Source organism: Pleurodeles waltl, chromosome 7, assembly GCF_031143425.1.
Source record: "Pleurodeles waltl isolate 20211129_DDA chromosome 7, aPleWal1.hap1.20221129, whole genome shotgun sequence".
NCBI classification, from domain to species: Eukaryota; Metazoa; Chordata; class Amphibia; order Caudata; family Salamandridae; genus Pleurodeles; species Pleurodeles waltl.
The window spans coordinates 1,449,465,448-1,449,491,654 of NC_090446.1; the positions used below are offsets into that span (position 1 = coordinate 1,449,465,448).

The following is a 26,207-nucleotide window of genomic DNA, read 5'->3' on the forward strand; positions in this document are numbered from 1 at the left end:
GACATTTGGAAAACTTTGGAAGGAAGAAAACTTTTTCTCAATGTTATATCTGCATTTTTTTAATACAGACTGACCAGTTTGAAATGCAGTAACATACGTATCAAGCCTTTATACCTGTGCAGTGTCAAGATATGGAGCTGTTGCTTTCTCCCTCTTTTCTGGCATACTTTAGGCAGCCTTGTGCCAAACACCTCCCACCCCAGAACCACAGTATAATCTTGTGTGTGTGATATTTAGCATAGGTTTTGTACTGGAATTGCAACCTTCAAGTACAAAATACCATGCTTAGATACATTTAAAAAATCAAGGTCAGTATGTGTACTTTACAATATAGCACATAAGGAAATTTGGAAAACTTTAGCAAAAAGAAAACAGATGTTTCTTCTTCGAAATGTCTGTCTCAAGGACGCCAAGCCTTTGCATCAAAAACTATGTGTGGTTGCTTAGGAAAACGTCTGTGAAAAATGACTGTTTACTTAATTTCATAAATTCATTTGTTTAGCCAGACTGATTCAATCCTTGAAAGAACAGTTTCTGCAGCTATCCAATGCTGTTTCTTCAGCTTAGCCATAGTTGATCATAGTTTTAAAGAAAAGTGAAAATACTGAATCCCAATCCAGATTCTTCTTCGTTGGAAGCATTTCTGCTGGTATCATCTTATATCCCTCATGCTGAGCATTAGCAATGTCAAGGTGTCGGCATGATTGAAATATGCAGTGATCATTACAAAGACTTCTTTACACCAAGCCATCTTTCACCCTTTAATAATCATCATCAACTTCATTCGGTTAAAAACAAGAAATTCATTAAAAAACAATCACAGATGAAAACAATACATTAAACACAAAACAACACACTCCTTAAACTGACAACAGTGTTTAAAAAGCAGGTAACATGCCAGCAAATGCAAGTATCATTTAACAGCTGGAAGTACAACACTGGTCTAGCTTGGATAAAGTTAATTCCTGTCAAAACAGGTTTAAAAAAAAGTTTAAGCAAAATTAGGAAAAAAGGGCTAGTCAACGTAAAGTGCAATGTATCCTGGTTACATATAAAATCACATGGACAGAAGGCACAACCAGCAGCAATAACCCATCCTTTAGGGATACGCAGCAAATGATGAAATAAATTCACTCTGAATCGAATTAGCATAAAGTGATGAGTCGTTGACATTTCACATAAGAGACATAGTACAACAAACATAGTTATTTTTAAAAGGATATAACAACGCACCGACTATTTCATCAGTGCACAATATTCCCTCTCATCCTGATTCTGGGAGATGAAAGTCTTTTTAACTCAATCAAGTCTGTTTTACTTATGCCAGTCAGATTAAAAAACAATTCAAGGAGCACCAGCTTGGTCAGATCCTCCTGAACATATCTAACCCTGGGAATACTAAGGGCATAGTCAAGGTTCATGCAGTCTCAGATAATGAGCCTCATGCCATAAAGAAAACCATAATAATAACATCCTTTAGTGAATAGTGTCTGACACAAAGCCTTGCCCCAGTTCCTCACGGACAATAAAAGTGGTGGCACCTTTTTGGAATGAAAGTAGATGTTTCAGATATTGATTTTCAGTTGCAAGCTGGTGATGTTAGCATAACCCCAAATATTACTGCCATACAATGCAATAGACACACATTTAGTTTTATGGGGCTCGATCAAAGCTGCCACACAGTCATACCCCAGTCTAGTAGCGAAGTCAAAAGTAGAAGCGATGCTCCTGTCAAAAACGTCTCCTGCCCATGACCAGAGCTGACCAACTATAGAACTATCAAATAAAATGCCATAGTAGGAGAATGCATTTACCTTGCTAATGACCTATACTTTGGACATCTCAGTTCTACTTTTGGTCAACTATCACTTTAGCTGTCCATGTACGAAACAAAATGATCCAGTAAGAACTGCAACCCTTGTGCTGTTCTAGAGACTAAAATAGTGGCATCAGCATAAAGATGTGGTGGCTATGGCCGACCACCTAAGATAGGCGTATCATGCCCTTCAGCGATAAAGACCTGTTCTAGTTTGTTCACATATTAGGATGAATAAAAAGGGGGCCAAAATTCATCCTAAGAGAAAAGTGCTCAGTGCATTTGCCCTTGTCTACAAATCTTACTGAAGCGGAAAAGTTAAGTTGTAAATCTTGCAGAAAAACTGACAATGTTTTTGTCAATCCCCACGTCCAGCAATATGAGCCACAGTGTATCTCTATTTATTTGATCGAATGCTGAAGACAGGTCAACGAAGGCAAGATGTATTGCTCCAGTTTTAGGTACTGTGTCTTTGGTTAGGAGAAAAACAGGTTCACACATTGGGCCACTGTCCCTCTACCAGGGCAATAGCCATACTGCGCCTCTGAAAGAACATAGATCTTGCTAGACCGGGTCATCAATCTAGAAAGACCATTCTCCCTCTCACTTTCACTACCAGGTCTATTACTGAAATAGTGTGTCAACACTAAGGGTCACTTCTGGAGCCTTTTCTTGGAGACTAGACCAATCAGTGAATTAGGCCAGCTTTTTGGGACACTATGGGCTAGATTTACAAGGCCCTGTCACCTCCTTGCACCACACTAGCATAATTTTTTTAATGCTAATGTGACTCAAGGAGGCAATTTACCCCGTGCCATATTTACAAAGTAGTGCAATGCATGCAATGTGCCATTTTGCTACCCCTTGCACCACATTATGCCTGCGTCAGGCATAATTTATGCAAGGGGGACATTCTGGCATTAGGAGGCCCACAAAAATGGCACAGTGAAATCTACAAGATTTCATTGCACGCCATTTTTTGTGTCATTTTTAATGCCTGCTCAGAGCAGGCACTAAAATGACGGACCTATATTAACCTATGGTCCTCCTTGCACATTGCTCCACTAGCGCCCAAATTTTGGACGCTAGTGGAGCAAAGCATCACAATAGCATCAAAAATTCTGATGCTGTTGGCCTAACAACCGCCATAGTGTGCCGTGTTATTGATATCGCACACACATGGTGTCGTTAGGAGGGGTAGAGGTAACAAAAGCAAACTGGTGCATCTGTACTGATGTGCCAGTTTTTGTAAATTTGGCCCTATGTGTGAGAGCAGCATTTATATGAATTGTCAAAAGCAGAGCCCAAAGTGCAACTGTAGACCTGAATAAGTCCATGTGAATCAGATGGGACCAGCAGCTTTGTTTTTAGGGAGCCCAGCTACAGCATCTCTAACCTCTTCCCAACTAAAAACAAAGTCAAGACGATAAACCGCCATGAAAGAGGACTGAGTTTCAGATTGAAATGAGATAGAACTAGGGGCATCATAGTTGACCTTTAAGTGGCTAATCCAAGTATCAGCTGAAATGTGTGATGAATGCTGGGAATCTGAATCTTGCTTAAAATGTGGGTTATTAATAATCTCCTAAAATACAGTACCATCCTTTCAAGTACTAGCCTCAATCAGTTCTTGCCGGGCCTCCAACTTCAAGGAACGTTTTGTTTGTAACACCGGTAATTTATAGGAAGCACGACAAGAGGCAACTTTAGTTCTGTCCTTTAGGATCTCTCTTAGAGCCTTCCTAATCTTGTGATGTGCCAGGGGAATATGTGACAGAACAACTAGGTCCTAAACAACTATAGCCTAAACCACTACTGCTAAACAACTAAAACGTCTCTACAACTAAGTACTGAACAACTACTGTCTAAACAACAATTGTGCCTGAATAACAATTTCCTGAACAACTAATATATATATATATTCTAAACAACTAATAAACCATAAAAAAACAAAAAGAAAACCTTACCTTAAATTTAGTTGTTCGGGCAATTGTTATTCAGGCACAATTGTTGTTTAGACAGTAGTTGTTCAGTACTTAGTTGTAGAGACTTTTTAGTTGTTTAGCAGTAGTGGTTCAGGCAAGTAGTGGTTTAGACCTAGTTGTTCAGGATGTTTCCCGTGCCAGGGAGCTAAATTGATGAAACCATCTGTTGGGAAAGGAGACTGCTTGGCAGAAGTGAGGGAAGACCTGGCATTATATGAAATCACATTAAAAAGCAGGAATTCGCACGGACAACTATCATCAAAGTAAGCAAAACATTCTTCATAACAAGTAGAAAGCAATTTTTGATGAAAGACATCAGAATTTATGTCATTCTATCTAATTCTACGCCTTTTGTGCTCAATGGTCCCAGACACCTGTGCATAAGATATTTAGGGAAACATGATAGAAGCACAGGAGAACAAGTCAGACACTTGGTAGTGATTGCTCTGTGAACCCCAATGGACTTCATAACCAAGTAGGAAGGGAGCAAGGGTAGAAGAAACAAAAATAAGATCAATCACCCTAAAACAACTTCTCCCTTCTAAAGGTGGGCATAGCCATATTAGGTCCAAACTCAGTATAATCCTCCTCCAGCAAAGAACAGTTAAAATCATGTCTAACAGTGTTCATTAGTTCACCCATGGTTAAATGATTGAAGTGTGAGTCTGTATGGACTGAGGATCAGGAATTGGCCTTGTCCAGCAACTGGCATTTTTGACAGCGATGCAAAATAAAATCGCCCAACAAAAATAACCGGGGTGTAAATCCCAGCGAGATGAAGATGCCCTTCCAAAAGAATTCCTAAAGAATTGACATTATCAGCAGTGTGTTGTGTACTATTCGAGTTTAAAAAAAAAAATGTATGTCAACCGTAGGGTACGTAAGGGCCGCCTCACACCCTATTACAATGTCTTGTTGAGATGACTAGCAGGAACATGGTAATAGGGTGTTCCGACCAGTCAGTCGGATGGGAACAGTGCTACGATGTATACCGTAGCACATAGGGAGCTGATCAGCTCCCTCAGAATGTGCAGTCTCAGTCCGACGGTGCTGGGCAGGGTGTGCCCCTGCACTGCTCATGCCATGTGGTCCTCCTGTGGCCCGAGCACTGGCTTTCCGCCAGCCTTTTCATGACAGGGTACTCACCATGAAAAGGCTGGTGGAAAGTGGGGTTGTAATCAGCCAGGCATTGCTGAGTACAGTGCCGCCTTGGCTGGTTACAACTCCGACCGCCGTCACCCCAAAACAGTTCCTGGCAGACACAGCCGTCCCCTGGTAGTCCGACTGCCAGGGACGTAATCTGGTGGTCAGACCACCAGGATTGCAGCAGTCCGACAACCAGGATTGCGGAAGTCCGATTGCCACTGCAAGTCTGACAGTCCTAAGACCACCAGACTCTTAATCAGGCCCTAAATCTGCAGTAGCCATCTGAAAGAGGCTGTTGATGACTTCCCAAGTGTCTTGTGGATACAAAATGCTGTGTTTACTCAAGAAATGCCACGAGTTACTATTATCCCTTTTGCCCACAATCCCAGCAAAGTTCCAGCACAAAATGTCAAGGGAGGTAGCACGCCCCTCTTTGTTGGACAAGTCCTTCAGAGTAGTGGCCAAGTAGTTGGAGGAAGCATTATAGAACGTCTTCTGTCACTTAAGATATTGAATGGTTAAACACAAGTTTTGCTAAAGGTATTTATATTAAGGCTTGACAACTAATATATCATAACTGCTGTTTCATGCAGGAATTGCTCCAGAAACACTTACAGTACAAATAATGCTTCTCATTTCATTCAAGTTGTGGCTCAGGATAGGTGTTAAGCCGCTCTTGAATATGTGTCAAATCAAGCTCATCAAAATGTTGCTCTAGGTTCACGGTGGGGGATTTCATGACAGGCCAGTGTATCTAAATGGAGGTCCGTCATTATATCACGGTCCGTCGTATCAATCTACAGTAATATTCCATTCCTTACATTGCATATCACTGCATCATCATGGAAAGTATATTAGTTTTTACCTTAGTATCGTCTACCTAACCATAATATCTTGTGTACACCTAGTTTACCTACCTATATTTAGCTTGCAATGTAGTTGTATGATGATTTATTGGAGGGGCATTATTGTCGTACAATATAACACATGGAATATGGCGGGGCTATGCCATTGATTTGCCCGGGATGCAATCAGGGAACAGAAACATAGGTACATTTACTATTTATTATTATCAATAGCTTCAGCAAGAATCTGCCAGTGTTGTATCAAATTTCTCAGTAATAGTAAATGCATTTCTAAATGTCCTTCCCCACCACAGCCTGGCGAGGTGGTCACTGCTGACAGCTGCAAACAGACCTGCACCTGCAAAGGCAGAGGACTGCTGTTCTGCCAAGACTTTTCCTGCGCCAGCGACGAGAAATGTGTGATCACCGATGGACGTGTAGGTTGCGTAAATACAGGTATGCAATCTCAATAGAAACTCCCCCTCTCTTTTTGGAAAATCTAAAATATTCATACATTTCTGAAAAGTCACAATTTAGCAGGGTGTGTATTCTTATATACAAGCACAGAAGATTAGAAATGGAAAATTAAAAAGGCTAAGATAAAGGCAGACATATGCCCTCATTATGACTTCGGCGGAAGGAAAAGCCCGTCTGCCAAAGTTCAGACGGGTAGGTTGCCAGCAGTATGGCAGCCTCCCTGCCAGGGCAATTACGAGTTTCCCGCTGGCCTAGCGGGAAATGGACTACAGCATTGTTTCCGGCTCATAATAGAACCTGCGGCAGCGATATAGGGCATAGGGTGCAAAGCAGATAGTGAACATTGCGACAGGGCCCCCTGCACCCCGTTTCTGCCAGCCTTTTCATGAAGGTGCTATCGCCATGAAAGCGCTGGCAGAGAAGGGGGATCTAATCCCCAAGGCAGCACTGCTTACAGCCCTGCCCTGCTGGATTAGGACTGCCAGACTGCCGTAAAGTCGTAATCTGGCAGTGCTGGCGGACTGACCGTGGAGCTATTCCCATGGTCGTAATATGGCGCTCGGACTGCTGCATTGGCGGCGGTACGACCACCACCGCAGGGTCATAATGAGGCACATAATGTCACCTTTTGCAAATAAGGGTATTGTAATTTTGGGCCTAATGTCTGTTTTTATTTGTGAACTGCGATTCTAAAGCTGGAGCTAGCCACAGAATTTTTGCTGTCCTAAGCAAAGTGCCAAGTTGTATCCCTTCACATCCCTAATTTGTGACACACATACACACTGCCTATTTCACTCACTGTAAATTGCATGTATTTTTTCAGAGGTTAAAGGTATGTTGGACCTCAAAGTCAAGCAAGCATTGGCAAAGCCTATAGGTCTCGCCTATGCAAGAACCACTGGCTTTGTCAATGTCTTTTAGCCATGGTGTACAAGCAGCTTGGCTTTGTAGCATGGTTAAAAGTGACGTTTGAGAAAAAGCACTATTACCCACCCAGGACTAGCCCTGTAATATTCTTCTGCTGGGTGGGGGAAGGCAAGTCAGATGACTGGAGGGAGGTCGAGAGACAACAGACAAGACAGACAACTAAACGAATGTAGAGATTTCAAATGCAGTGGGTCTTGCATTTGCTCAAGTTAGAGCTATTAGCGTTGTAAACTCCTAACCGGACATTTCTTGCCACAAAAATTGAAAATGAAAAGTAATACAGTTTCACACAGGCGAGCCGATTCAAAGTGCCACGGCCGCCGTGAGAGCAAAGGAGACACACAAGAGGAAAAAGACGTTTGCTCGTAATCAAACGTATCGGCAGAAGTGTAATTAGCCATGTAACAGGGTCGTTGTCCAGGACAGTAACCAAACCGCCCCAAGGAGGGACAAACGTAAAGCATTTACCAATGATAGCAAAGAATTTTGGAAGAGCAAGCCCATGAACGAGCGATAGTAATGGGTGTGAGGTGGGCGTGGCTAAAAGGCCAAAAAGATAACAACACGTCGGAAGAGCAGCGCTTGCACACTGCTATGCTCGACCTAAAAATGTTACGAACCACTGCAATACCCAGTTAACCTAGAATTTCCCTATTTCCACAAGAACAAATAGGAGAATCCAAGCTCCCCTGTCACTCTTCCCTCCCAAGACTGCCTATAAATAGTTTTTGGTTCTGAACAGTGTTATGAGTCAAATATTCTGTAAAAGAAATTACTTGAAAAGTAATCTACTTATGCTGCAGATTAAAATGTGAAATGTGGTATGGGTTTATTTTCCCTATTTCACCATTCTGTGAGAAAACTGCTTGGTCTCTGATTCTAATACTAGTCAGAAAGTAATGTGTTAAATGCACATATTGCAGGAATATGTGAGTGATCTTCAGGCCCCATTGAGAATGCTTAGTGAGGAGATGTACCAACAATTAGAGTGTGATTCATTTTTACAGGCTTAAATATAGTAAAAAATATGTGTGTAAATGAATGCGTAGCTGCGATGTGTAAGTTGTATCCTAGTGAAAGGGTGTGTCCCAATAAGTAATCAGATTTCTAATTTTACGGTTTATTCTCGGTAGCTTTCAGTCATTTACCCAGCTGCCTTCTGTCTTTCCAAGTATACGAAGACCAGAGGATAGGTCGTAATGACCGGTAATACGCAAAATTCTTTCAGGCCCTGAAGTCTTAGCCAAAGTGTTCCTAGTGCTTCATTTCATTGAAGAAACACTCTTAGGCCCATATTTATACTTTTTTTAGCGCCGCATTTGTGTCATTTTTTGACGGAAAAGCGGCGCAAACTTGCAAAATACAATTGTATTTTGTAAGTTGCCACCATTTTTGCGTCAAAAAGCAGTGCAAATGGGGCGCTAAAAGAGTATAAATATGAGCCTTAGGCCCATAGTTATACTTTTTTAGCGCCGCGTTTGCATAGTTTTGTAACACAAAATCGGCGCAAACTTCCAAAATACAATTGTATTTTGTACGTTTGCGCTGCTTTTGCGTAAAAAAATTAGGCAACTGCGGCACTAAAAAAGTATAAATATGGGCCTTAGTGAGCTCTCGAGTGCCACAGTTTGTTGATCCGAAAGGAAGACCATCCCTTTCTGAGCGTCAATCTTGCTCAGATAAATTTTAACTCCTGGGTTGGGACTGGTTGACATTTCTTCGAGCCAGTCAGGAAGGCATGCTTCTCTAGGCGTGTTTGGACTGCTCTCAGAACCTCCAATGCCTTCTTCTCTGAAGGGGCATGGAGAAGCCACTCATCCAAGCGGTGTATGAGGTAGGGAAGACAGCTGACTTCCAAGAGGCCCCATGTCATGTGTTAAATAGTTGTCTAGTATTGAGCTTTTTGTCAATAATCCTTTACATGCAGGGCTTCAAAAACCAAAATCATACGTGCCACAAGGGAATATGCTGTTGTTAAAAAGGCCAGTACTGTCTGAAGGGGTTGCACATACCATGAGGTCCTTGGAACCAGTTCGACAGGAAGAAATGCTGTCACAGCTGCTTTCATTGTTGCTGACAGTCTCTGGTGGTGCATTATTACATATCTGGAAGTGAGGGGGTATTGATGGGGTACAATTTAAAGTAATTTGGTTCTCCAGAACATTTGTGTCAAAGGGATGATTAGGCCGATGCACTTTAAAAAGGTGTAAAAATTGTGTTTGAGTTTAATAGGAATGTGAAACATTCCCTAAATTCAGAGAAAGCATACTTCTGCCAGGCAAGCTTGTTTCAAGATTTCCAAATTTCAAAGTGTTTTAAAAAATCAGACAATGTGTGGCCGCTGTTTTTAGCTGCGCTGGGTGTATTTTAAAACTAAAGTGCTTGCGCAATTAATCAAGCTAGCCCTCTGGAGACAACACACTAACATGTCAGTTGTGGGACTAGCTTTACTGCTAAATATCAACCCAATACAAAATGCTCTATTGAAACGTAGGGGAAGTCCATGGCCTCGGGGCCTACACATGTAACTACAAAATACAGAAACAGCATCCCGTGACACGCTTTCCTCTGCCGCTAGCCATTTACTTTGTGTGCTCATAACACAGTTTTGTGAACTTTCGATCATTGCAGCTCTGGAGAAATATTATATCTTGCAAGCTTCTTGGAAAGTAGCGCAGCTGAGCTTGTAAAAATAATTATCTTCAAGCACTCCAGGGCATTATATTTTTTAGAGACACAGTAGAAAAGGATGCAATCTAGCCCTGACAGTATCTGGAGTAAGTAAGCTCCTGGCATTCTGAAGTTCCATATAGATGTACTAATCTATGCTGCCCCCGAGAGTGTAGTTCACATCAACAAACTGCCCAGGATCCAAAAATTAAAAAAATTGAAATGTAAAGTAATATAGTTTTACCTAAGCGAGACGATTTAAAGCGCCACACCATGAGAATGAGCGTGAAGGAGCCCCCAAAAAGAAACAGAAGTTTGCTCGCAGTCAAACGTATCAGCAGTTATGCAATTATCCATGTAACAGGGTCGATGTCATGCAAAGCGCTCAATTACTGCCCTGTGAGATCACGCTGCGTAGGAAATAAAAAGAAAAAGTAGTCCAGAAGCCATGCGGAAAACATGGAGCCTCGTATGTTTTCAGTAGTTGACTGGTGCGCTCGAGGAGGGCTAAACACCAGAAAAGGCATGACGTATGCATGCCTTTCTCAAATTAAATCAAGCGATTTTTAAAAGGCAAGCCCATGAACCAACTAAACTGATGGGTGTGGTTAAAGGCTTATGGAGAGATTACAACAGGGGCCAGAGAGCTTGCGCGCTCGACCCTACATATATAGTAAAGCCAGATGCAGAACCTCATGTAAAGAAAATAAGTGACTGAGAAGGGAGATACAAAGATGTAAGAATGTAAAAGGGGGTTGATTGCAAGACACTGGTGGAAGCACATGCTAGAAGGAAACACACACTGACCCTGATACAACTGGACGTTTTTCTAACACACGTGATAAACATGTAACACCACTACTGATTCAGTAATCTCTGTAGAAACCGGTGAATTAATGTTCTGTGGTGCTTTCAAAGTGTACACATTAAGTGCAGCCTGCTTCAGATGTTTATACATTCAGTGCCAGTGACAAAAACACTGGATTGAAAAAAATAATAATAAAGTGCATAATTTTGACATCTTCATCCACTTCCTCGGAAACTGAATCAGTGCTTATTCGTTCTGAATGAACGTTTGGTTTTTGTATTATATTGCAGCGGTTTTTCTTAATCGAGCAATAAAGATTAGCTATCTATCTATCTGAATCGGTGCTGGAGAGCATGCACGTTCATTATAAAAGAACTATGTAAAATTCACTGCATTTACTGCAGTTTCTGAGCAATTTATTCAGAGAGCTCCATTCTTTCGCCCTCAGAGGCTAACAGCATTTCTGCATTTGCATCATTCTGTGCATGTCCCAGCAAGCGTCTCTGTAATGACATGTAATGTAATTTGGAAGAAATGGTGCATTCTGAAGGTTTGTTGCAATTTAGCCTTGAGAAAACAAGGTTGTATGGAGAAATATATGTTCTGTATGTTAGCGGTGATAACATACCAAAGTAGAAAACTGTGGATTAGCCTAAAAAGTCAGGTGTGGCGGCAAGCAACTACAGGGGAAGGGGGAAGCAACAATGAAGGGGAAAGAAAAAAAAAGTACAATGCACCCCGCAGAGAGAGCACTCCGAATACGTATTTTCATCTCACGGCTCCGATGGGTGCAACCTTGCCAAGCATAAGGAAGTGTTCTCAGTCACAACCAGGCAACATATTAAACCAGTAGGAACAGGAAGCAATGATAGAGGAGGAAACAACCAGCAGTGAGTGACAAGGGAGGTGAGAGGGGCAGGCAAGCAGCAATGAGGGAGTAGGTCGGGGGACGGGCAAGCCCGACACCGCAGCCCAAGGACACTAATCAAACAAAATCAATATTTACTTGGTCCATGAGCCAGGGAGATAAAAGGAAGTGACGTAGGCAATATGGTGGCCAATCAGGAGGCAGCAAGAAGAGTGACAATGAAGCTACCAAATAGTGAGTAGTGGGCGGGATTTAAGCCCTGTGCTGTAAACAATTCCCCTCCAAGCAACATCGCATTTGCGCTGTCAGGCGAGACCAAAAAGTTGCACAACAAATGTAAGTTACCTCGGTTAGAGCATTTAATACGTTCTCTTTTCACTGTCACTGAGTAAATAAAATGGGCTGTCTCTATTTTTTTCCAAAAACGAAATGGCTATAGGTGTTATAAGCGAATTATGACAAATAAAACTAGTAACTATTTTACAAAAATGCAATTAGCACATTTTATTTACTCGGTGAGAGCACGATTGGATGGGCGATTGAAATGCATGTAGGAGCATCTCGAAGCGCTGATCAATTTTCCATGTTTTTGTTTTAGAAACAGACACCCGGCAATATAGCAAGTAAGCTGTAAAAATAATGGTATTCCTTGGGTGAAAAACAAATTCTACCCGTAAACTTGTGCTGCTCCAGGTGCGTGCTGTGCTACGTTACAGTGTCTGTCGGCCTTCTGCGAGGCGCAAACTACACTGCCCGCCACTGTCCGCAGGTAGACACTACTGCAGCCACGCATGGGAGACCTGGGGGAGGGGGGAGTTATCAAACGCGGCAGGACACATTAGCCTGACATCCTTTGCACCGTACTTGGGCGCATCTTAATTACCGGCGTGCAAAGTTTCATTCGCTTCAGGAATTTCAGAAACAAAGCAAAATTTAAAGAACAAAAAAAGTGAGAACATAATTATGCGAATGCTTTTTTTAAAGGAAATGGGGGGACAAGCCTTGCAAATACCGTTAGCAAGAAAACGTTCTTGCAAATAAGACTTTTAGTGGAAAATTGCTTCACAAAAAATATTTGCACTAATTTCCAGTCACAGTTTCACAGAATTAACAAATCTGGTAACTTTTTCACAATGCAAAGTTTGTTAAATTTGAAAAATGCTGCGGGTAAGTTTATCATTTATCCACCTCTAATTTTGATCTACTGGACTTGCTTTGTGCCCCTTACATGACTCTGCAATGCTTTGGGAACAGGATGTGTGGCTGCATAAGGAAAGATGTAATAAAGGGAGATGGAGATGGGGTTACTTCTGACCCATCTCTGATGACACCTCACCTGGAGAATGGTGCACCGCTCTGAAAGTCACATTAGCAGATGGATAAAAACAAACTGGATAACGTCAACTAATGGGTCACTAGAATTATGTTGCGTTTAAACTATATATCCTGTGGGAAAACATACACACAAACACACACAGATTTAATTTCTCTCAAGATCTTGGGACTCCAGGCTAAGTTGTACGGAGTCTCCTGACCGGGTGACCTAACAACCACCTCAATTGGTGGGATTCAGTTTGGACACATTCAAAAGTAGTGCGTCTTTATGACTCAAATTTGTTAACAGGGAAACGGATCAAAAACTGTACTGTGTTAGCTATATCTCTGAGTAGCTCTCTCTGGGCTCAGTACAGACCCTTCTCAGGAAATCCATCGGATCCTCCCTTTGTACAGCTAGGAGGGAAACTGAGCTTAGCAGTTCTAGGGAAGAGGGTTGGATGCTGGTGTTACTGAACATGTTAGAGAACCGAATTAAGGTTTTAGTACAACCTGTACAGTAAAGATGTAGCACACAGACACTAGTAAATGTATTCTACAGTCTCATGCTACATAGGAGTAGGAATTAAAGTTTATCCTTCACTCTCACTTCCCATATCTGTATTCTGTGCAACAGCCAATGCTGTGGACAAACCATTGCCTAAAACATCAAATCGTACAGAAGAAAGTCACCCTCTCCTTGGTGTTTAGAAGAGTTGGGAGCAGCAAAAAGCGCCTGAGCATCTTTGGAGAAAAGACTATACATGGTACAGCAGAACAAAATGTATTGTAAGGCTATTAAGAAGTACCAACAACGGATACACACTTCTCGCGACGATTTTTGCCTCAAAGATTGAAAGCACAAAAAATCCTACTTTGGGCGTTTTTACTATTCTCGGTAGCTTCCCCTCTTCTTCTGCTTGTTCGAACAATATTGATCATTCGCAGAAGTTGCGTAATCATCTGGCATAGTTTTTAAAGATAATACTTTTATGATGTGGTGCAGCTTAGATGTGGCTGCCTCTGTCACTGTTATGCCTCCTGCTGCTGAGTCTAGTTCTTTTCAGTTTAGTGGAAAGACTGTTGGATTTTAAACCAGTGAATGTCAAGGGGTTGCGTATCCTAAATGATTAGCATCAAATGGTGTTCACCATCGATTCTTGACCCCTATCGATATTAGCTGTGGCTAAAGACCTTCTAGATCCCAAGCTTTTGAAAACGTCCAATAAATCACTCAGGGAGGCAGAAGTTCCTGCCTGCTGGAAGCATGTTTTCATAGTTCCCCTTTCTCAGAAACCTTTTATGAATATGAGTACTTTCTAACTTTAGACCCTTCTCATTATTGCTGTTCCAGACCAAGTTATTAGAAAGTTATGTAAACTCCGAATTGACATCATAAGTGGAAGATGTTCATATGTTAAATGAAACTCAGGGCCTGATTGCGACCTTGGCGGATATGATACTGCGTCATAAACGTGACGAAAATTCCACCCGCCATATTACAAGTTCCATTATATACTATGGTACTTGTAAAACGACAGGTGGGATATCAGTCATGTTTGTGGTGGAATATGTCATTCTCCAAGGTCGTAATCAGGTCCTCAGTCTTGATTTAGATCTCTTTCATGTTACTGAGATCATGCTCTTAGCTGCATTCGAGTATCTTAGGAACATTCCGAACCACCTGAAATATCTAATTATGTTTTCTTGCCCCCTTGCACTCAAGTGACTTTAGTTTCCCTTGTGGTGTTCCCCAGGGATCATCACTTAGTCCCACTTTGTTTAATGTATATATAGCCCTTTTAGCTGCTCTGATTAGATCATTTGGTTTCTGCAGTCTGTCATTGCTGATGATACCCAGCTTTTTGCATCCATCTCTGATAATTTAGAAGAGACTAAGGCGGTCCGCCCGCCAAGCGGGGACCGCCAATTGGCCGCTCCGCGGTCAAAAGACTGCGGAGGCCATTCTGACTTTCCTGCTGGGCCGGCGGGCGCCCGCCGGCCCAGCGGGAAAGGGCCTGCAACACAGAAGCCGGCTCCGAATGGAGCCGGCGGAGTTGCAGGTGTGCGACGGGTGCAGTTGCACCCATCGCGCTTTTCACTGTCTGCTAAGCAGACAGTGAAAAGCATACTGGGGCCCTGTTAGGGGGCCCCAGGACACCCGTTCCCGCCATCCTGTTTCTGGCGGTGAAAACCGCCAGAAACAGGCTGGCGGGAAGGGGGTCGGAATCCCCGCCATGGAGGATTCTCCCAGCCGGGGCTAATCCGGTGGGAAACCGCCGGACCCGGCTGGGCGACCGCGGCTGTACCGCTGCGGTCGGAATGACGTGTGAAGCACCGCCAGCCTGTTGGCAGTGCTTCCGTCATTCGCCACCCTGGCGGTTTATGACCGCCAGGGTTGGAATGAGGGCCTAAGAATGTTTTTCCCACCTGTATGAGGGTGGTAGCAAAGTGGATGAACACCAGTTTCATGAAGTTGAACACTGATAAGACAGAGACTCTGCTTTCTAGAAACAACTGTCCCAAATGGTGCTTCGACCGATGGCCGAAGAACTGGGACCTCTTCCTATTCCTATCATTTGCACTAGAAAGGTGGGTGAGTTACTTGACTCTACTTTTTTTTCTTTCCACAAACTGTCATCCAAATGTTTTGGTCCATTGTAATTCACTTGCAGAATCCTTCCTTTTTTGCTGGTATCTGTACGTAAAACAGTTGTCCTGGCCTTTGTCACCTCGATGATGAACTATGCTATTTTTTTTATATCTGGGTCTCCTTGTCTTTCTTTTTAATAGGTTACTGTTAGTTCCGAGTGTGGTCGCTGAAGTAATACTTAATGTCTTAAAGAGGATGTCTATGAGACATCTTATTCCTTCCTTACAATAGTTGCCAATCCAGCATAGAAGTACTCTTAGAGCTCGGTGCCTGATTTAGAGAGCTATCGAGGGTGTAGGTCCTACTCATCCTTCAAATAAAGGTTTTCCTGTATAGGCCTGCTCGTGCTCTGCGGTCTTCATGAACTGTGCTCTTGCAGGTGCCTCGAATCAGAAAATTTGGATCAGTGACCGATCCTTTTCTTATTGTATTGGTAAGCTGTGGGACTCTCTCAGGCTCGTTCCCACCTACCTTTTCTTTAGGAAAAAGCTTGTTCTGCTCATTGTTGCATTTACAGTTCCAAGGCACTCTCTTCTAGAGCAGCAGTTTGAGCTATATAAGTGATGGTCCTGGTAATTTGGAAAGTGTAACTGTTGTCCTTTTAAACACAGCACACCTGGCGGAGCGTTTTTATCAGGCCTTAGCTCCTGTAGAAGAGAAAAGGAAAAACATGTTTGAAGCAAATGGACACAGCACAAACAGGAAAAGCCCATACCATAGAGGCAAAGGGCCACATTCACCAAGCTAAACTTACCCTTTTGTGTAAGTTTAAGATAATTTTTTATTCACAAAGGTATTTTACTAGTGGTATCTTTATTATTGCAGAGTCTCTGCATGTAAAAAGATAGGACAGTTCCATCTTTTTTTGTGCAGAATCGTAAAGATATGCTCCTTCTCCCACTTTGCCTCTGAATCCTGGAACGACCTTCCCCTCCACCTTCACACATCCCCCTGCCTGAAGGACTTCAGAAAACAGCTCAAGGCCTGGCTCTTCGACCATCACCTCCACCAGCTGGGAAAGACCCGCAGAATCACACCAGCGCCTGGAGACCCCTAGGGATGACAAGCTTGCGCTCTACAAGAACCTCCTGATTGATTGATTGACTAGTAAACAACCTTTGTGAATATCAAACAAACGTAAACTCACACATAAGTGTAAGTTTGTCTTTGTAAATCAGGCCCAAAGTCTCAACTTTGCCGCCAAGGCCAGTATTCTAAAGTGGACATGAGAACAGGCACAGCAATAGATATCCTCACTGAATGAATCAAGAAAAATTGAGTTGAAATTATATGAGCCCCAAGAGTGAAATGACAAAGTTCTAATTATAGAAAGAATAGTAAAAACATAAAGCAACCTGCAAGTTAATCTGGTGTAGACAAAACATCCTGTGGCAGAAACAGGTGATCAAGAGCAAGGGTAAAGCTGGAGACCGTGGGCTATGGTGTCATAAAGAGACGTGGAATTGAGCACCTTAGAAGTTCAGCAGTGCCCAATTAGCAGCTCCCTGTAGGAGAGATAATCTGGAGTGGAGTTAGAGTTAGTAGGTGTTACACACCATTACAGTGAGTGTGGTACTAGCACCCTTTGTACCACGCGTTGTACTTCATTCATTCTCTCCAGTACTACAAATACATACATAATGTCACACCTTCCAACTGCATTAACATTATTACTGTATGAAGGTACTACGGCTTGATTGTGCCCAATTCTGAGAGGAGATTCCCAGTGCTGGGATGAAAAGAGGGTGGCATAGCAACATTCTATAAAAACTCTATGATGTGAAACGCTGATGGATTTTACCAAAATAAGTTTTGATTTCCTATTTCAGAGAGGGTGTTTTATTTGAAGGAATTTGTTAAAAGGATGATTCTAGAGTCAACATAACCTCAGATAGCAAGCCTGAGTCATTCACTGAATAATTACAATCCCTCATCTCCAGCCACTGGTGTGAGATTGACTTGGAGAAACATGCCTGCACGGACAGGTATAGCAAACACAATCTAATTTTTCTAAAGTCTTCCAATGTCGTCTTATCTTTCAGACCCCTGCAAATCTGTGAAGTGCCGAAAAATGGAAACCTGTAAGGTGCAGGACGATCTCCCGGTGTGTGTACCTAATTACTCAAGCTCCTGTTGGGGCTGGGGTGACCCACACTACCACACCTTTGATGGCTACGCCTACGATTTCCAGGGCACCTGCTCCTACACCATCTCCAAATACTGCGGTGATGACGCAAGCCTCGTCCCATTCGTCATCGATGAGAAGAACGACAACCGAGGGAACCAGGCTGTCTCGTATGTGCGACTGGTCAACATCTATGTGTACGGCTACAAGATATCCATCCACAAGGGAGAGAACGGAAGAATAAGGGTGTGTGTTCCCATTACTTTTAAATCCTTATGCTATGATAAAGGTTCGTATTGACTACTTCTAGGTGGCCTTTTTGCATAAGTGACAGATATGTGACATCTCTTCCCTTAGGTAGGCCATAGGTGCTTCTACTGGTTGCTTTCCAGACCACCTGCTTTTAAAGCAAGATTCTATTCCAGCAAACTCAAGTGTAAAAATGTCGTCATTCTTTCACTTTGCAACTCTCATGGAACACATTTTGTAGTATCCTCTGTGATTGCTGTCATACAGAACAGACAGACAGAGAACAATAAGACACAATCTCTGTCTGACTGTTCTGTATACCTTTTACCGAAGAAATCTTAAGTTCTGCAGGAATGTTTAAGGGCAATATAGCACAAAGTTAGCAGAAAGTTAGGCGAAATGTGACAACTGGCGTTTCCGGATTATGTTATGTAATATTTCTAAAAATGTAGAGTTCACCTAAGGGTACCTTGTCTCTAATGGTATCACAGGAGGAGTAATTGGAAAGACGGCCCACATAAAACTCTAGTAATCGGCACTGGTTCGAGTCCATCATTAAACACTTGCAGGAAAAGATGCCGGATAGGCTATGACCTTGAAAGTACATTGGTCGTGATTACGACTTGCACTGTGCTAATAGGGTGCAAACTCTGAACCTCATAATTACTGTTAGAATGACTTCTGACCTCAACAGTAGCGTGCAATTGTGCGTTAAAACCCCCAGACAAGGAATAACAGTGCAGACACAGAATTACTGTGCAGCATTCTATACAATACCTCCCTTTTCCTGAAAGGTCTGACACACATATTTACCATCTGCTCTGTGCAGATGCTATATGTATTTGGTGGCTTCTGTGTGGGGCAGGGTTGAGGGGGTAGAGAAAGTTGGGGAGGGAAGGGGAAGATTAGTTCTGGTAGGGGGTGGGCATTGAATTCTTCCCCCATGCCGGAAAAAAAGTCAGGGTGGAGTGGAAAACAAGGGTTGGCTGCTGATGCAGGCAAGGCCTGGTGTGATTTTACCTGCCAGCAAAATCCTGTGTTACCTGGGAAAACCAAAGGTCAGAACACCAGGCCAGTTGTGATCAGGCAGAGTGGTATCCCACCCAAATCCGCAGCACAAGAACCTGGGGAGGCCAAGTAACTCTGGAAATAGGGTGGGGCCTGGTAGTGACCATTTAACAAGGAAGACATCGGTGCAGATCCCATTGTCCTGAAGAAGATTTGAGAGAAGGGTTAGGTGTTAGCTACTAATGCAGCAGCAGAGAGAAGATGGCTTTGTGGGCCACAGAATAGATGCAACATTATGGCGTAAGGTTTCTACTGCAGGCAGTATGGTATATTGGAGTGTGAGCGTTTTCGCTTGCAAGCATGGTTTGACCTCTTCAACAGTAAGAATTAGAAATGTTTACATCAAGTTTTACTTCTTCCATTTCAGGTGAATGACGTACAAACAAACCTGCCAGTTTCACTTAAAGATAGCAAAATAACGGTGACGCAGAATGGCGGCTCAGCCACTCTGTTGACAGATTTTGGGCTCCAGGTGAGCTACGAGTGGAACTGGTACCTGTTAGTAACAATCCCTAGCAGTTATTACGGAACCACGTGTGGCCTCTGTGGAAACTTCAACCAGGACATTTCGGATGAAATGATGACCCCTGACGGCACCAAAATGTCTTCCATTGTTGACTGGGCTAGCAGCTGGAAGGTCATCGACCATGATCTCTTCTGCTTCGACACCTGCACAGGGAACTGTGCGACCTGTGATGAGGACGCAAGAGCCCGTTACGAAAGTGAGGACTTCTGTGGCCTCATCAGCAAGGTCGCTGATGGCGCCTTCCGCGAGTGCCATGTCAAAATCAATGCCAGTGACTTCTTCGATAGCTGTGTTTATGACGTCTGCATTAACAATGGAGCGCATCAGTTCCTCTGCCAGGCTCTGGATTCCTACGCCAAGACCTGCAGGAAACAAGGGGTTAAGATCTATGACTGGAGGACTCCATCAGGATGCAGTAAGTTTGGCCTCCTTACCTCTTGATGGTATTTAATGTTTGCTTGACTTTGGATCCCAGTTCTGAAAGTTGGAAGGTGGCCTTTTTAAGAGGAATAAATAGCCATCTAAACTGAAATAATAAATATATCCATTTGTAGAAGTTATTTGAGGTAAAGGGGACGGTGTGGAAGGAGCACGTATAAGACCAAAGTATGTGCTAGGCCATCCAGTGGTCTGCCACCACAATTACTTGAAATACATACATGACTTTCCAAAGTCTCATCTGCAATATCTTTCATCTTCACCCTGCTACTAACTAACAAGCCTTCAATCGTATAGAATCCATAGCCCTGAAAGGAAACTAGGTTCCAGACAAAGAATCTTGTTCTAGTTCACTTAATAGCAATAGATTTCAGAGATTTTAGTGATCCATTTTCCATTGTAGTCGATCAGCTGAAAAATTACAAAACATTCACCTTTTTAATTTCCTACATTGCTATAACTCACCAATCGTACACTGGCATTGTTCTGATGAGCAGCTGCCACAATATTGTCTCACCCGGGTCTCTCTTTAGAGGAGACTGAAAGTACCCTATACCTGTTATCGCTTACACAATCATAACGTTGCATAATTAGTTGGTTCCTATTTAATAATTTGTGGGCAGAGACTGGCCACATTTATGGTGACTTACTGTATTCACTGTAGACTGTTTGGCCAACTGTACATGTTTCTGTTTCTGTTTTCTGATTGGTCCTTCCAGTTGGCACAACCATCATGGAGATGCTAGCACAATAGTGAGAATCGATGGAGATGAAGTTGCTCATGAATTAGCTTTTTGCAGCAAGGTTGTTTTTCACACTTGTTTCCATCATACAGAATGTTTAAAGAGTACGGTACTAGAATACCATGGACTAAATATTGTCTGATAATGTGTTATAAATATCCCTAACAGAACATTGGTCCATTGAAGTTCATAAAATCTACATGCAATGGATCTAAATATTTCTAAAGCATACTTTGGGCACAATATTTATGCCACACAATATTGTTGTCAACGAAATTCTCATGTTCAACTACTTATAACTTCTTTGCGCTGCACATTACCAGTAATTTCTATGCATTATCATTTCAGCTCCTATTTGTGGTGAGAACAGCCACTATGAGTCATGTGGAAATGCCTGCCCAGCCACCTGCGCTGACAGAACAGCTCCCACCACATGCAGTCTCCCTTGTGTAGAGTCCTGCCAGTGTAATACAGGCTTTGTCCTCAGTGTCGACAAATGCGTCCGCATTAAAGACTGCGGCTGCAACTACAATGGCCTCTATATAAAGCCAGATGAAGACTTCTGGTCTGACGACAACTGCCAAGTGCACTGCAAGTGTGACTCCGAACTAGGCATGGTGGTGTGCAAGAATGACCACTGTAAAGCCAGCGAACGGTGCACGGTGGTCAACGGCATTCGTGGCTGTTACCCAATCAGTTACTCCAGCTGTACAGCTTCTGGGGATCCTCACTTTATCTCCTTTGATGGTCACAGATATGATTTCCAGGGCACCTGTGTCTATCAGATGGCAGGGCTATGCTCCGAAGACCCGACCCTGACTCCATTTGCTGTCAATCTTCAGAATGAACACAGGGGAAGAAAATCTGTTGCTTACACCAAAGTGGTGACACTGAACGTCTACAACATGAGTGTGACCCTCAGCAAGGACTATCCTTTCCAAATCCAGGTAAACTATGTCTCTTGCTGCATGAATTACTGTACCTAGACATTTTAGTTACACATTACTAGTAGGTTCAGAAACAGAAGGGAGAATGTCTTGCCTGGTGCTACAGCTCCTACTTAAATGTTTTGTTATATCCCATTCCATGAAGTTCCAGAATGCTCTGAGTGTACAGAGACAGAGCCCCCTCAGTAATGTCACCCACACCTAGTCAGATGTGTGTGCCTTCAGAACTGAAATATCACTTTAAAGAATTTGCAACACTGAAAAAAGTATAGCAGTACTGAAGGGTGTTCTTTGATTTAATCAGTCAGTACCTCTGTGTAATGTAATCCTCAAACATTTAGGCATGATTGAAATGTGTCCATTTGTTTGTGTAGAAGTTTCACAACTGTGTGCTGCTTAGTATGCAACCATCCTCAATGAATGCCTTTCACAATTTGCAGGCATGCCCAATGTGTGTGAGTTTCTTTGTACTGCGCCCTATGATGTGTTTTGTTTACTGCATGTTCCACCTGCAGTGTCTGCTTGCTTGTTTATCACTGACAGTCACTGTAATAATCTTTCCAGGTCAATGGAATCCTTACAGCTCTGCCATTCTACTACCAAAGCAACAAAATTGTGGCCTTCATTGGTTCCCCACATGCGTGGGTCAAGACTGATTTTGGGATGACAGTGAACTTCAACTGGGATGGCTATGCAAGAGTCATGCTGCCAAGCACCTATGCCGGTGCAGTATGTGGCCTCTGTGGCAACTACAACCATAAGCACGATGATGACATGATCCTGCAGAACGGGGAGGTGGCTTCCAACTCCGCTCAGTTCGGAGATAGCTGGAAGGTCGCAGAGGTCGCAGGATGTGTAGGAGACTGTGGTGCTGATTGTCCAACCTGCAGCGAGCCCGACAAGGAGAAATACAAAAGTGAGAAGTACTGTGACATCATTGTGAATGAAAATGGGCCATTCAGTTCATGCCACAAAACCATCGATCCAACACCATTTTTCACCGACTGCGTCTTTGATGCCTGTCAGTATAAAGGCCACTACTCTGCCGTGTGCAGTGCCGTCAGCACCTATGCATCCGTTTGCCAAGACAAGGGCATCAAGATCCAGGAGTGGAGAACACCTGCGTTCTGCCGTAAGTTCTAGTCCAGAAACTATGCATTGATGTATATGTACAGATGTGGCTCTACAGTGTGTGTCTCAGACTCGACAAGCCACACACATACTAAATTATTACAGATTAACACTTAAGTCTTTCTTGGCCACAAACTGTTTTGGCCAAAGGCTGCCTCTCTGGAATTTCCTGCCTGAACATCTTAGGCTAACTTCCAGCTTTTCGAAAAATGCGCTAAAATCACATCTTTTCTAAAGTAACCTACTCCAGGAGATCCCTCTGGTTGTGTGCAATGTACATGGGTTTATATGTAGATAGACAACAATACCACATATCCCATATGTGATGAATGAACAGCTGTACGTCCAGAACATCTTCTGGTCATGATTGGACATTGGTAAAACTGTACAATCACAACATCCTTCTAGTCATTATTGGACATTGGTAAAACTGTACATCCAGAACCTCTCTCTGGTAATGACTGGACACTGGTAAAACTGTACATGCAGAACATCTCTCTAGTGCAGTTTAAACAGGAGAAATAGAGTTTGTTTCAGAATCCCAGTTCTTTTTTTCTAATAAAAGGTAACTCAAATCACATCATGGTAAAAGCTTCAAAGATACACCTTTTTATTTGGTATTCTGTAGTTTCTGTGTACTCAAGAGAATCTGACAGTGCTCCACCTCTCTTGAACATACTCTACCGTGGCCTTGGTGTGTGTGCCCACAGAAAGGTACGCTTCCATTAAAGTAATGTGCATAAGTCACTTGAGGATAGCTTAACTTATGGCATGAGACATTCCCCTTTCAGACCCTGCCTAGGTTGTGTCTGATCTAGTTGCTTCAAGACTGATTCTTCCGATGCACATGGCTTGTTTCATAGCATCTGAAAAATGTCGTATCCCTTGTAGGCCTCCACACCCTGGTTGTCCTGCTTCGTCATTTGTTTTCTACAATCACATTATTTTCGTCCCAGGTCAGGATGTTTATTGCAACTATTTTGCACATCTGTGATAACACACACAAAGCAGCAGTAATGTGAGCTGCCGTGGCACCACCATCCCGTGAGTTTAGCTGGGGGCCAGACTGCCTCCCCAAGGGTGATGCATGCCAACTTATATTCAGCTCATCGTTGGGTAACCAGTTTTCTCTGCCAAGAACGGTGCAGCTTTAACACCACCCTCGACCTTAAAAGTGCACCATTTATCGTAGCGAGGTGAACAGCACAAATTCCAACATGACTACTGCTAATGCGTTTTCCTCATCCCTCACAGGATTTGAAAATGCTTTCCCCATAGCTTGATGGGCTCTTCGGACCCAGTGAGGAGTGTGTTAACCATACACAATTAATTCAAACCCAAACAACAAATTAAAACACCATGACCCATGTGGCCACGGAAGAATACTCTAATCAATACAGGTTTCAAAGCTTTATTTTATAACCACAAAGCCAAAGTCATGAAAATAGTGCTCAAAATCAAATTGAAAAAGATAAATAAACACCATAGGCTGACCAAATATACAAAACATGTTTAATGTACTCAAGATCAGTACCATTAGATTTTCAAGAAGAAAAATGCATATTAATAAAGGCGCGATTTGAGAAAGAGAAACACTCTTTAAATCAGACTGTGAATACATTAGTCAAATCAGATTACGAAGATTCAGAAATCAGGATTTGGACATAGGTTCTCCCTAATACTAACCAAATTAGGACAAGCAGGTGTGCTAACGGGTTGACAAATGCAGGTAAAAGTAGAAAAGAAAGACAAAAATAATTAGGAAAATCATCTATCTACGGCAAATTTAACTAACTAGGAAAAATAAAATAAGCAGGTTTCAACATGCTAACTTTTACTGAAAAAAGCAGGTTGGAGAAAATAACCTTTGCATTAGAATATACCTTTCCAAGGTTAAGCATTCAATTCAGTTTAGTCATCAAAGTCCATTAGAAGCACCATCTGGGGAAAAGTGCAGAAACGTCCAAGGGAGGTGAGTTAACAGAGCAAGAGTCTAAAGGGGACTGCCTGAAACTTACAAGTCCTTCCCTTACTTAGAATTACTCTAAACAGTTCTGTTGATCAGTTCAATGAGTCCTTGCTACGCAAAAGGGGCAATTTCCAATTGAATTAATTACACAAATCAAGTTTGCAACATCCACGAAAGTTCCCATGTTTAGTGAGAAGTCGTTCTTCCTCTCAGTGTAAATAAAATAGTTTAACAATTTGCACATCACTTATTGCAATCCGCATTCCTTCCCATGGTACAAGATGATTTCCACAGTTCTCATGAGAAACGGGCTAATAAACAATGGTACTGCTTTACTCTCAGTCCTTAGGTTGTCACGTAACAACGTCAAGGACACCGTGAAATGAAATTTACACATCACACAAAAGGACTCTTTATTATTTATGAGAAACAACCTAGTGGAAAAATTAATCTTAGAGAAAAAGAAATGATTCACTTTACATGGCTGCAAATATGAAAACCTCAGGCAAAGATATGCTAACACAAAAACAAAAATGCATTAGTATTTCAGTGAATTAAACACATGTAGGCCCTCATTACGACCCTGACGGATGGTGGTATTTTAGAGAAAAGTACTGCCAACAGGCTGGCGGTACTCCTCCCCAAAATACACCCACAACACCCTCCAGCCCCTCCCCTGTCAAGAGAACCTTACATAGCTGATTGCAGAGGGTCCTCCGGCATGAGACGGGACGGGGGGCTGCTGCCAGCAGCAGCGTCCCCCAGCAGAACACCACCAGGCCGTATCATGTGTCATGATACAGTCTGCGGTGGTCCACTGGCATGGCCCCCATGGGCGCAGCCGGAATTCCGCCATCCTTCTGGCCGAATTCCGGCTACGGTCATAATATGGCAGACGGCAGGTAGCCGCGGCGACAGTATTTTGGCGCTGTCACCGCGGCGGTAGGCGGTCAATACCGCTGTTGTCATAATGAGGGCCATAATATTCAAACTTAGAAACTCAGCATTAATGTCATCAAACATGAAAAAACATTTCTTAATAATTGCAAACTTTGTTAAAACATCGCATTAGATATGACAGAGAAGTGCATTTTATTCAATGCACACATGTATCTGTATACCAATAAATCATAAATCATTAAAATCAAATTAATTTCTACTAGTAATAGTTCATTAGAGAAACTATTGATTGAAAATATGCTTCAACATTGTTTTAAATCATGTTAGCACATTGTCAGTTCTGGTAGGTACAATGTCCGCCACAATGTAAAACGTGAACACTTTAAAAATACGTGTCACTGCAGCTTTTCTCTATGTTAGGCTTTTAAATGTGAATATAAATGTCACCAAATGCTGACTTCTGGTGCACTAAAAACATAACTAAAACTTTTTCTCCAACACTAGTTAACTGAACGGACAGACAGTCGTGGATCATCACGCAACACACGTGTCAATTTTTTACTACAATGTAGACAAACACACATTTGATTTTAAACCCCATA

General features: G+C 42.6%; 1 protein-coding gene across 1 annotated transcript in view; it reads left to right on the forward strand.

The window, feature by feature from the left end:
* LOC138246473 (IgGFc-binding protein-like) overlaps nt 1-26,207 on the forward strand; it is a 292,884-nt gene that overhangs the window by 231,320 nt on the left and 35,357 nt on the right. Inside the window, exons 19-23 of the mRNA XM_069201110.1 lie at nt 6,107-6,248; nt 17,552-17,880; nt 19,319-19,892; nt 21,007-21,605; nt 22,170-22,737. Of these exons, the coding sequence (XP_069057211.1) occupies nt 6,107-6,248; nt 17,552-17,880; nt 19,319-19,892; nt 21,007-21,605; nt 22,170-22,737 (2,212 nt within the window). The remainder of the gene's footprint in view (nt 1-6,106; nt 6,249-17,551; nt 17,881-19,318; nt 19,893-21,006; nt 21,606-22,169; nt 22,738-26,207) is intronic.